General features: G+C 39.5%; 1 protein-coding gene across 1 annotated transcript in view; it reads left to right on the plus strand.

Moving 5' to 3' along the window:
• The window catches only part of MARK1 (microtubule affinity regulating kinase 1), a 554,415-nt gene that overhangs the window by 353,724 nt on the left and 188,466 nt on the right, over positions 1-12,225 (plus strand). Inside the window, exon 7 of the mRNA XM_053712515.1 lies at positions 1,768-1,824. Within this exon, the coding sequence (XP_053568490.1) occupies positions 1,768-1,824 (57 nt within the window). The remainder of the gene's footprint in view (positions 1-1,767; positions 1,825-12,225) is intronic.

A 12,225-nucleotide genomic window follows, 5' to 3' on the forward strand; every position in this document is an offset into this window, starting at 1 on the left:
GAAGGCCACTTCTACTACTCTTTCCCTCTGGTTAAAGGGACATTATACACTCATTTTTTCTTTGCATAAATGTTTTGTAGATGATCCATTTATATAGCTCAAAGTTTTTAAAAAATATATGTATAGTTTTGCTTATTTTTAAATAACATTGCTCTGATTTTCAGACTCCTAACCAAGCCCCAAAGTTTTATGAGAATACCGTCGGATACCTTCTCCAGCTTGCTCCTGTTTGTGTAAAGGGTCTTTTCATATGCAAAAGAAGGGGAGGGTCTTATTTCCCACTTGCAGTGGGCTTTCCAGCTACCTTTTCAACAGAGCTAAACTAATAGCTTCGACAGTTTTATACTGGATTTTTATATCGGTATCTGTGCATCTTATTCTTTATAGTAGTGTCTATTACATGCAGTTATATGAAAATGAGTGTATACTGTCGCTTTAAGAAGTATGATTCGTTTTGCTTATGAGACTGCTGGATAGCAGCCTCCTGAGAGAATTACGGCTCATTCCACTAGGGCTGTCTCCTCTTTTTGGGCTTTCAAAAATGAAGCTTCTGTGGAACAGATTTGCAAGGCGGCATCATGGTCCTCTTTGCATACTTTTTTCCAAATTCTACAAATCTGATACTTTTGCCTCGGCTGAGGCCTCTTTTGGGAGAAAGGTTTTTCAAGCGGTTGTGCCTTCTGTTTAGGTCCTCCTGCCTTGTTCTCCCTCCCTGTTTATTCCATGTCCTCTAGCTTGGGTATTGGTTCCCACTAGTAATTGGAATGACGTTGTGGACTCTCCATGCCATAGGAAAGAAAATAAAATTTATGCTTACCTGATAAATTTCTTTCTTTCTGGGCATGGAGAGTCCATTAAAAGTATCCTCTCTTTTAATTATAATTTGGCATTTTTTTTGTGTAAACCTCAGGCACCTTTTTACCCTTGTGTTTCTTCTTTTTCCATTTTCCTTCGGCTGAATGACTGGGAATTATGGGTAAGGGAAGTGACACTTAACAGCTCTGCTGGGGTGCTCTTTGCCGCCTCCTGCTGGCCAGGAGTTGAATATCCCACTAGTAATTGGAATGACGTTGTGGACTCTCCATGCCGGGAAAGAAAGAAATTAGTCAGGTAAGCATAAATTTAGTTTTTCTGTATTTGTTTTCCCCAGATAGGTGTATTAAAAAAAAATGTTCATGCTAGCAAGGTTCTGTCTTTTTGGCCCAACAGAGCTGAGGGAGTTTCCTTGTAAGCCATTAAACAAATAAAGGGAAATGATAGTCAAAATATAACTTTCATGGTATAGACGTAAGGAAGCAATTTTAAGAGACTTTTCAATTTACTTGTATTATCGATTTAGTTTATTCTCTTGGTATCCTTTGTGGAAAAGCATACTTAAGTAAGATCAAGCGCTGCAATGCACTACTGGGAGCTAGCTGACTGATTGTTGGCTGCACATATGCCTCTTGTCATTGACTTAACATATTAATTCAGCTAGGTCCTAGCACTGCATTGTTGCTGAATTTAACTATGTGTTTCTCTTTTAGTATACAAAGTAGCAGTGAAGTGCCCCTTTAAATTAGGTTTATATTATAAAAATAATAAAACTGTACTCTGTGTTCCTTTTGTCTTAGTCTAAACAAATGAGCAAACACGAAGGGGTTGATAGCGCATTTTGTACGCTAGTGACACAAACAGAACAATGTTTACTGTTATGATTCCTTTGATAAAGTCCTGTTTTTTCCCATATGTCTGAATCATTTTTGTTTTTCTCTCTTCCTGTCTTAGATTGTGTCTGCTGTACAGTACTGTCATCAGAAATGCATTGTGCATCGGGATTTGAAGGTAATTGTGCCTTTCTATATTACATTTGTTACTGGGGGTAGCTATGTATTTATTCCTTGCAGAACACAGTTATAACCTTGATGTGTTCTTGTATTATGAGAAATACACCGTTAACCACTATACTGGTGCTTATATCGTAGCATTTAAAGCTTCTGAAATATTTTTTTTTCATTAAAGGGACAGTTTACCCTAACATTTTCTCCACTTTAATTTGCCTCCAATGATCCATTTTACCTGCAGGAATGTATTAAATTGTTTACAAATAGCTCCTTTTACTTTATTTCGACATTTGAAATATCTGATTTTGCCTGTAAAATATCCTACCTATTCTAAGTATTTATACTTATATAGTATAGGTTAATTTAAACTAGTGTAAACATAGCCAGCAGAAGATATTACACTCCCTGTAAAAGATAGGAGAGATATGCAAAAAAATTGAATCAATTGTTCTACGTATTGGGCTTTGGTTTACAGAGATAATATAAAGAAGCATGTTTGTGTACAGAAAGTGATAATTTTAAGGCTATCTGATTTTCCTGCAAACTTAACCTATTTTGATGAGTTGTGGTTTCAAAGAACAAAATCAGCTATTTCAAACACAAAAATAAACCAGAATGAGCAATTTTTCATACATTTTATACTCTTCTGCTGGTATAACAAGTCAATGGCAGCACATTAAAGGGACACTGAACCCAATTTTTTTCTTTTGTGATTCAGATAGAGCATGACATTTTAAGAAACTTTCTAATTTACTCCTATTATCAAATTTTCTTCATTCTCTTGGTATCTTTATTTGAAATGCAAGAATGTAAGTTTAGATGCCAGCCCATTTTTGGTGAACAACCTGGCTTGTCCTTGCTGATTGGTGGATAAATTTATCCACCAATAAAAAAGTGCTGTCCAGAGTTTGAACCAAAAAAGCTTAAATGCCTTCTTTTTCAAATAAAGATAGCAAGAAAACGAAGAAAATTTGGTAATAGGAGTAAATTAGAAAGTTGTTTAAAATTGCATGCTCTGAATTACAAAAGAAAACATTTGGTTCAGTGTCCCTTTCAGGTAAAGACAGTTTTACAATACACTGAGCCTTTAAGAAATAAATAATGTTGCACTATGTAGAAGTTACATTTTTATATTTTGCTAAGTCTGCCTCTTTCATCTATTTAGTGAATGGCTAAAATCAGTTATATTCGTTATATTCAGGTTTTTTATGCTTTTTGATGGAAACTCCATAAAAAAATATGTATGTGCTGCTGTTGCCTTGTAGCAGTAGTGATACCTACTGCTTTAACTTCATTTCATTTTAAGAGGCTGTCTAGGTCCTCCTCTGCTGTCCTGAAGATGGTTTGCATAAAAGATAGTGGGTTAAAAGGAGTTTGTTAACAAATATCAAACAATAGAATGTTTGCTTTTTATGTGATGAATGATTGTTCAGAATACATTTTTTACTGTGCACGTCTAGTTTTTAAATCTATGCATCTATGTTAACAGGAAAGGATTAGAGGCTTTATATTATATTATCTTATCATTGCATTCCCTATGGCTATAATGTCTCCATTCCAGTCGTCAGAATTTCCATGAAAAATGGCATCACATGACTTTTTTTGCAAGAGTTCCAAAATCAATGGTCATTCTAATCCATTTGTAAACCCAGCAACAAGCCACCTATCACAAGGCTTTTTAAATACATTTGTGGCACAGTAAACCCCCTGTACTGTATGGGGACAATTTAAAGGGATAGTAAACCCAATTTTTTTCTTTCATGATTTAGACAGAGCATTCAATTTTAAGCAACTTTCTAATTTACTCCTATTATCAATTTTTCTTCAATCTCTTGCTATCTTTATTGGAAAAAACAGGAATCTAAGCTAAGGAGCCGGCCCATTTTTTGTTCAGCGCCTCGGAAAGCGCTTGCTGATTGGTGGCTTTATTTAGGCACCAATCAGCAAGCTGAACTCAGGTGCTGAACCAAAAATGGGCCAGATTCTAAGCTTACAGTCTTGTTTTTTAAATAAAGTTAGGAAGAGAACGAAGGAAAATTGTTAATAGGAGTAAAATAGAAAGTTGCTTAAAATTTCATGCTCTATCTGAATTATTAAGGAAAAAAATGGGTTTGCTATCACTTTAACAGTGGGATTTCACCCCTTTAGAAAACAATTTTCCTGGAGCTTTTCTTTTGATTTTTAATGGGACATGAAGGTTAATATTAAACTTTCATAGTTCAGATTGAGTGTTCAGTTTTAAGAGACTTTTTCATTTTCTTTTGTTATCCAATTTGCTTTGTTCTTTTGGTAAGTTTTGTTGAAATATATGGGCCATGTTTTCTCTGGCATCTCTATTTGAACATGAAAATAAGCACATTGCCTGAAGTGTATGGATTCAAACTTTAGTCAAATTTAAGCTTTCACAGTTCAGAGAGACCATGTAGTCTTAAGAGACTTTTCAATTTACTTTCATTATGAAATTGACTTTGTTCCCTTGCAATCCTTTGTGTGAAGTATACCTAGGTAGACTTATAATGAGCAGTGCACTACTGGGAGCTAGCTGCTGATAGGTGACTAACGTTGTTATTAGAGCATTTTCTTTTTGCCCTTTTGTGTCCCTTTAAGTTGAGTGGTTTAACTATTTAGGCTGCCACTCTTCTAATGGATTGGAATGGCTTTGAAAAGGAAGCCATGAAACTTCTGAGCTACCATAAAGTGTTTTTGCTTATCAATTCCAATGGAGTGTGAAGCTATGAGTTGCTCAGTAGTGATTGACTTGATGAATAACCCTATGTGTCTTATTCCTATACAGTATTTATAGTACCAGAATTACTAAAGTATTTTATTTAGTCTGTACCTCCTGGTCCTGGGAGGCTTCTGGAGAATGCCTGACGATATACAGCACTAGGAGGTGTCTTTCATTAGCTGATTACTGAGCAAAGCCGAAAATGTGCATGTTTTTTCCCCCCAGACATTTTGTGGTTTAGCAATAATTATTTTCTGTGTTAGTTTTGTTAATACATTTCTTTCTTTCAGTGTTTAATATTTATTTCTCTTGTTAAGTGTATCCAGTCCACGGATCATCCATTACTTATGGGATATTAACTCCTCCCCAACAGGAAGTGCAAGAGGATTCACCCAGCAGAGCTGCTATATAGCTCCTCCCCTAACTGCCATTACCAGTCATTCTCTTGCACCCAACGAATAGATAGGATGTGTGAGAGGACTGTGGTGATTATACTTAGTTTCATACCTTCAATCAAAAGTTTGTTATTTTATAATAGCACCGGAGTGTGTTATTCCTTCTCTGGTAGAATTTGAAGAAGAATCTACCTGAGTTTTTCTATGATTTTAGCCGGAGTAGTTAAGATCATATTGCTGTTTCTCGGCCATCTGAGGAGAGGTAAACTTCAGATCAGGGGACAGCGGGCAGATTAATCTGCAGAGAGGTATGTAGCAGCTTATTATTTTCTGACAATGGAATTGATGAGAAAATTCTGCCATACCGATATAATGTAAACTCAGCCTTAAATGCAGTAGCAGCAACTGGTATCAGGCTGTCATGTATGTATATTTTACACTTCAGTATTCTGGGGAATGGCACTTCACTGGAATTATACTGTATGCATAAAACTTTAGCCTAATTTGCAGGGACTAGCAACAGGCTTTTTAATAACACTCAATTTATTAATGTTAAACGTTTTTTGCTGGCATGTAAAATCGTTTAATTTTCTGAGGTACTGGGTGAAAAAATGTTTTGGGCTCTATTTTTTTCCACTTGGCAGTCGTTTTATTTAATTTATGACAGTTTACTGATCTCTCTCACTGTTATGTGTGAGGGGGAGGGACCTTTTTTGGTGCTTTTGCTACGCATCAAAAAATTCAGTCAGAAGTTTATTGTCTTCCCTGCATGATCCGGTTCATCTCTACAGAACTCAGGGGTCTTCAAAACTTGTTTTGAGGGAGGTAATCACTCACAGCAGAGCTGTGAGATTGTAGTTGACTGTGATAAAAAAAAAAAAAAAAACGTTTATTTCTGTATTTTTTTTTTTTTTTTTTTTTCTGCTATCAGGGTTAGTTATCCTTTGCTAATGGGAGCAATCCTTTGCTAAAATTGTGTTTTTTACAAAGATTTGATGCTATAACTTTTCAGTTTATTAATTTTCAACTGTCATAACTTTTTCTGTGCTTCTTATAGGCACAGTACGTTTTCATATTATAGTAAATTACTTGAAAAGTATTTCCAAGTTGCTAGTTTATTTGCTAGTGTGTTAAACATGTCTGATTCAGAGGAAGATATCTGTGCTATATGTGCTAAAGCCAAAGTGGAGCCCAATAGAAATTTATGTACTAACTGTATTGATGCTACTTTAAATAAAAGTCAATCTGTACAAATTGAACATATTTCACCAAACAACGAGGGGAGAGTTATGCCGACTAACTCGCCTCACGTGTCAGTACCTGCATCTCCTGCTCGGGAGGTGCGTGATATTGTAGCGCCGAGTACATCTGGGCGGCCATTACAAATCACATTACAAGATATGGCTACTGTTATGACTGAAGTTTTGGCTAAATTACCAGAACTAAGAGGTAAGCGTGATCACTCTGGGGTGAGAACAGAGTGCGCTGATAATATTAGGGCCATGTCAGACACTGCGTCACAATTTGCAGAACATGAGGACGGAGAGCTTCATTCTGCGGGTGACGGTTCTGATCCAAACAAACTGGATTCAGATATTTCAAATTTTAAATTTAAGCTGGAAAACCTCCGTGTATTACTAGGGGAGGTGTTAGCGGCTCTGAATGATTGTAACACAGTTACAATACCAGAGAAAATGTGTAGGTTGAATAAATATTTTGCGGTACCGGCGAGTACTGACGTTTTTCCTATACCTAAGAGACTTACTGAAATTGTTACTAAGGAGTGGGATAGACCCGGTGTGCCGTTCTCACCCCCTCCCATATTTAGAAAGATGTTTCCAATAGACGCCACCACACGGGACTTATGGCAAACGGTCCCTAAGGTGGAGGGAGCAGTTTCTACTTTAGCTAAGCGTACCACTATCCCGGTGGAGGATAGCTGTGCCTTTTCAGATCCAATGGATAAAAAGTTAGAGGGTTACCTTAAGAAAATGTTTGTTCAACAAGGTTTTATATTGCAACCTCTTGCATGCATTGCGCCTGTCACGGCTGCAGCAGCATTTTGGTTTGAGTCTCTGGAAGAGACACTTGAATCAGCTCCATTAGATGAGATTACACACAAGCTTAAAGCCCTTAAGTTAGCTAACTCATTTATTTCAGATGCCGTAGTACATTTAACTAAACTTACGGCTAAGAATTCCGGATTCGCCATTCAGGCACGCAGAGCACTGTGGCTAAAATCCTGGTCAGCTGACGTTACTTCTAAATCTAAATTGCTTAATATACCTTTCAAAGGGCAGACCTTATTCGGGCCCGGGTTGAAAGAAATTATTGCTGACATTACAGGAGGTAAAGGCCATGCCCTGCCTCAAGACAGAGCCAAACCTAAGGCTAGACAGTCTAATTTTCGTTCCTTTCGTAATTTCAAAGCAGGAGCAGCATCAACTTCCTCTGCACCAAAACAGGAAGGAGCTGTTGCTCGCTACAGACAAGGCTGGAGACCTAACCAGTCCTGGAACAAGGGCAAGCAGGCCAGGAAACCTGCTGCTGCGCCTAAGACAGCATGAATCGAGGGCCCCCGATCCGGGAACGGATCTAGTGGGGGGCAGACTTTCTCTCTTCGCCCAGGCTTGGGCAAGAGATGTCCAGGATCCCTGGGCGTTAGAGATCATATCTCAGGGATACCTTCTAGACTTCAAATTCTCTCCCCCAAGAGGGAGATTTCATCTGTCAAGGTTGTCAACAAACCAAATAAAGAAAGAGGCGTTTCTACGCTGCGTACAAGATCTTTTATTAATGGGAGTGATCCATCCGGTTCCGCGGTCGGAACAAGGACAAGGGTTTTACTCAAATCTGTTTGTGGTTCCCAAAAAAGAGGGAACTTTCAGGCCAATCTTGGATTTAAAGATCCTAAACAAATTCCTAAGAGTTCCATCGTTCAAAATGGAAACTATTCGGACAATTTTACCCATGATCCAAAAGGGTCAGTACATGACCACAGTGGATTTAAAGGATGCTTACCTTCACATACCGATTCACAAAGATCATTACCGGTATCTAAGGTTTGCCTTTCTAGACAGGCATTACCAGTTTGTAGCTCTTCCATTCGGATTGGCTACGGCTCCGAGAATCTTCACAAAGGTTCTGTGTGCTCTTCTGGCGGTACTAAGACCGCGAGGAATTGTGGTAGCTCCGTACCTAGACGACATTCTGATACAAGCTTCAAGCTTTCAAACTGCCAAGTCTCATACAGAGTTAGTACTGGCATTTCTAAGGTCGCATGGATGGAAGGTGAACGAAAAGAAGAGTTCTCTCTTTCCACTCACAAGAGTTCCCTTCTTGGGGACTCTTATAGATTCTGTAGAAATGAAGATTTACCTGACAGAAGACAGGTTAACAAAGCTTCAAAATGCATGCCGTGTCCTTCATTACATTCAACACCCGTCAGTAGCTCAATGCATGGAGGTGATCGGCTTAATGGTAGCAGCAATGGACATAGTACCCTTTGCACGTCTACATCTTAGACCGCTGCAATTGTGCATGCTAAGTCAGTGGAATGGGGATTACTCAGACTTGTCCCCTACTCTGAATCTGGATCAAGAGACCAGAAATTCTCTTCTATGGTGGCTTTCTCGGCCACATCTGTCCAGGGGGATGCCATTCAGCAGGCCGGACTGGACAATTGTAACAACAGACGCCAGCCTACTAGGTTGGGGCGCTGTCTGGAATTCTCTGAAGGCTCAGGGACAATGGAATCAGGAGGAGAGTCTCCTACAAATAAACATTCTGGAATTGAGAGCAGTTCTCAATGCCCTTCTGGCTTGGCCCCAGTTAACAACTTGGGGGTTCATCAGGTTTCAGTCGGACAACATCACGACTGTAGCTTACATCAACCATCAGGGAGGGACAAGAAGCTCCCTAGCAATGATGGAAGTATCAAAGATAATTCGCTGGGCAGAGTCTCACTCTTGCCACCTGTCAGCAATCCACATCCCGGGAGTGGAGAACTGGGAGGCGGATTTCTTAAGTCGTCAGACTTTTCATCCGGGGGAGTGGGAACTTCATCCGGAGGTCTTTGCCCAAATACTTCGACGTTGGGGCAAACCAGAGATAGATCTCATGGCGTCTCAACAGAACGCCAAGCTTCCTCGTTACGGGTCCAGATCCAGGGATCCGGGAGCGGTTCTGATAGATGCTTTGACAGCACCTTGGACCTTTGGGATGGCTTATGTGTTTCCACCCTTCCCGTTGCTTCCTCGATTGATTGCCAGAATCAAACAGGAGAGAGCATCAGTGATTCTAATAACGCCTGCATGGCCACGCAGGACTTGGTATGCAGATCTAGTGGACATGTCATCCTGTCCACCTTGGTCGCTACCTCTAAAACAGGACCTTCTGATCCAGGGTCCCTTCAAACATCAAAATCTAATTTTTCTGAAGCTGACTGCTTGGAAATTGAATGCTTGATTTTATCAAAACGTGGTTTTTCTGAGTCAGTTATTGATACCTTAATACAGGCTAGGAAGCCTGTTACCAGAAAGATTTACCATAAGATATGGCGCAAATACTTATATTGGTGCGAATCCAAGAGTTACTCATGGAGTAAGGTTAGGATTTCGAGGATATTGTCTTTTCTACAAGAAGGTTTAGAAAAGGGTTTATCCGCTAGTTCCTTAAAGGGACAGATTTCAGCTCTGTCCATTCTTTTACACAAACGTCTGTCAGAAGTTCTGGACGTTCAAGCTTTTTGTCAGGCTTTAGCTAGGATCAAGCCTGTGTTTAAAACTGTTGCTCCACCATGGAGTTTGAACTTAGTTCTTAATGTTTTACAGGGGGTTCCGTTTGAACCCCTTCATTCCATTGATATCAAGTTGTTATCTTGGAAAGTTCTGTTTTTAATGGCGATTTCCTCGGCTCGAAGAGTCTCTGAGTTATCTGCCTTACATTGTGATTCTCCTTATCTGATTTTTCATTCAGACAAGGTAGTTCTGCGTACTAAACCTGGGTTCCTACCTAAGGTGGTCACTAACAGGAATATCAATCAAGAGATTGTGGTTACATCTTTGTGTCCTAATCCTTCTTCGAAAAAGGAACGTCTGCTACACAATCTAGATGTAGTCCGTGCCCTGAAATTTTATCTACAGGCAACTAAGGATTTTCGACAAACGTCTTCCCTGTTTGTCGTTTATTCTGGTCAGAGGAGAGGTCAAAAAGCTTCGGCTACCTCTCTCTCCTTTTGGCTTCGTAGCATAATACGGTTAGCCTATGAGACTGCTGGACAGCAGCCTCCTGAAAGAATTACAGCACATTCTACTAGAGCTGTGGCTTCCACTTGGGCCTTTAAGAATGAGGCTTCTGTTGAACAGATTTGCAAGGCTGCAACTTGGTCTTCTCTTCATACTTTTTCCAAATTTTACAAATTTGACACTTTTGCTTCTTCGGAGGCTGTTTTTGGGAGAAAGGTTCTTCAGGCAGTGGTTCCTTCCGTATAAAGAGCCTGCCTGTCCCTCCCGTCATCCGTGTACTTTAGCTTTGGTATTGGTATCCCATAAGTAATGGATGATCCGTGGACTGGATACACTTAACAAGAGAAAACATAATTTATGCTTACCTGATAAATTTATTTCTCTTGTGGTGTATCCAGTCCACGGCCCGCCCTGTCACTTTAAGGCAGGTAATTTTTCCATTAAACTACAGTCACCACTGTACCCTATGGTTTTCCTTTCTCTGCATGTTTTCGGTCGAATGACTGGTAATGGCAGTTAGGGGAGGAGCTATATAGCAGCTCTGCTGGGTGAATCCTCTTGCACTTCCTGTTGGGGAGGAGTTAATATCCCATAAGTAATGGATGATCCGTGGACTGGATACACCACAAGAGAAATAAATTTATCAGGTAAGCATAAATTATGTTTTATAAAGGTAACACCACAGCTGTTATTTTATGAGTATTATGATGGCCATATAGATAACATTGTGCTCACTCCCATGGAGTTGTGCAGGCCACAGCACTAATTGGCTAAAATGCAAGTCAATAGATAAACAAATAAAAAGTCCTGTGATCAGGGGGCTGTCAGAAGAGGCTTAGATACAAGGTAATCACAGAGTCAAAAACTATATTAATATAACCATGTTGGCGGTGCAAAACTGGGGAATGGGTAATAAAGGGATTATCGATCTTTAAACAATAACAATTTTGTAGTTTACTGTCCCTTTAATTAGAGAATACTCATCTGTATTACATGCATTGTGTTTTATCTACAACTTTCTATTGGTCGTTCTATATTCAATTAATGGTGAATTACTTTTCTCCAACATAGGTGTGTCCGGTCCACGGCGTCATCCTTACTTGTGGGATATTCTCTTCCCCAACAGGAAATGGCAAAGAGCCCAGCAAAGCTGGTCACATGATCCCTCCTAGGCTCCGCCTACCCCAGTCATTCTCTTTGCCGTTGTACAGGCAACATCTCCACGGAGATGGCTTAGAGTTTTTTAGTGTTTAACTGTAGTTTTTATTATTCAATCAAGAGTTTGTTATTTTGAAATAGTGCTGGTATGTACTATTTACTCAGAAACAGAAAAGAGATGAAGATTTCTGTTTGTATGAGGAAAATGATTTTAGCAACCGTCACTAAAATCCATGGCTGTTCCACACAGGACTGTTGAGAGCAATTAACTTCAGTTGGGGGAACAGTGAGCAGTCTCTTGCTGCTTGAGGTATGACACATTCTAACAAGACGATGTAATGCTGGAAGCTGTCATTTTCCCTCTGGGATCCGGTAAGCCATGTTTATTACGATTGTAAATAAGGGCTTCAAAAAGGGCTTATTTAGACTGTAGACTTTTTTTGGGCTAAATCGATTGATTATTAACACATATTTAGCCTTGAGGAATCATTTTATCCGGGTATTTTGATATAATAATATCGGCAGGCACTGTTTTAGACACCTTATTCTTTAGGGGCTTTCCCAAAGCATAGGCAGAGCCTCATTTTCGCGCCGGTGTTGCGCACTTGTTTTTGAGAGGCATGGCATGCAGTCGCATGTGAGAGGAGCTCTGATACTTAGAAAAGACTTTCTGAAGGCGTCATTTGGTATCGTATTCCCCTTGGGGCTTGGTTGGGTCTCAGCAAAGCAGATACCAGGGACTGTAAAGGGGTTAAAGTTCAAAACGGCTCCGGTTCCGTTATTTTAAGGGTTAAAGCTTCCAAAATTGGTGTGCAATACTTTTAAGGCTTTAAGACACTGTGGTGAAAATTTGGTGAATTTTGAACAATTCCTTC

Source organism: Bombina bombina, chromosome 4 (genome assembly GCF_027579735.1).
Source record: "Bombina bombina isolate aBomBom1 chromosome 4, aBomBom1.pri, whole genome shotgun sequence".
NCBI lineage: Eukaryota > Metazoa > Chordata > Amphibia > Anura > Bombinatoridae > Bombina > Bombina bombina.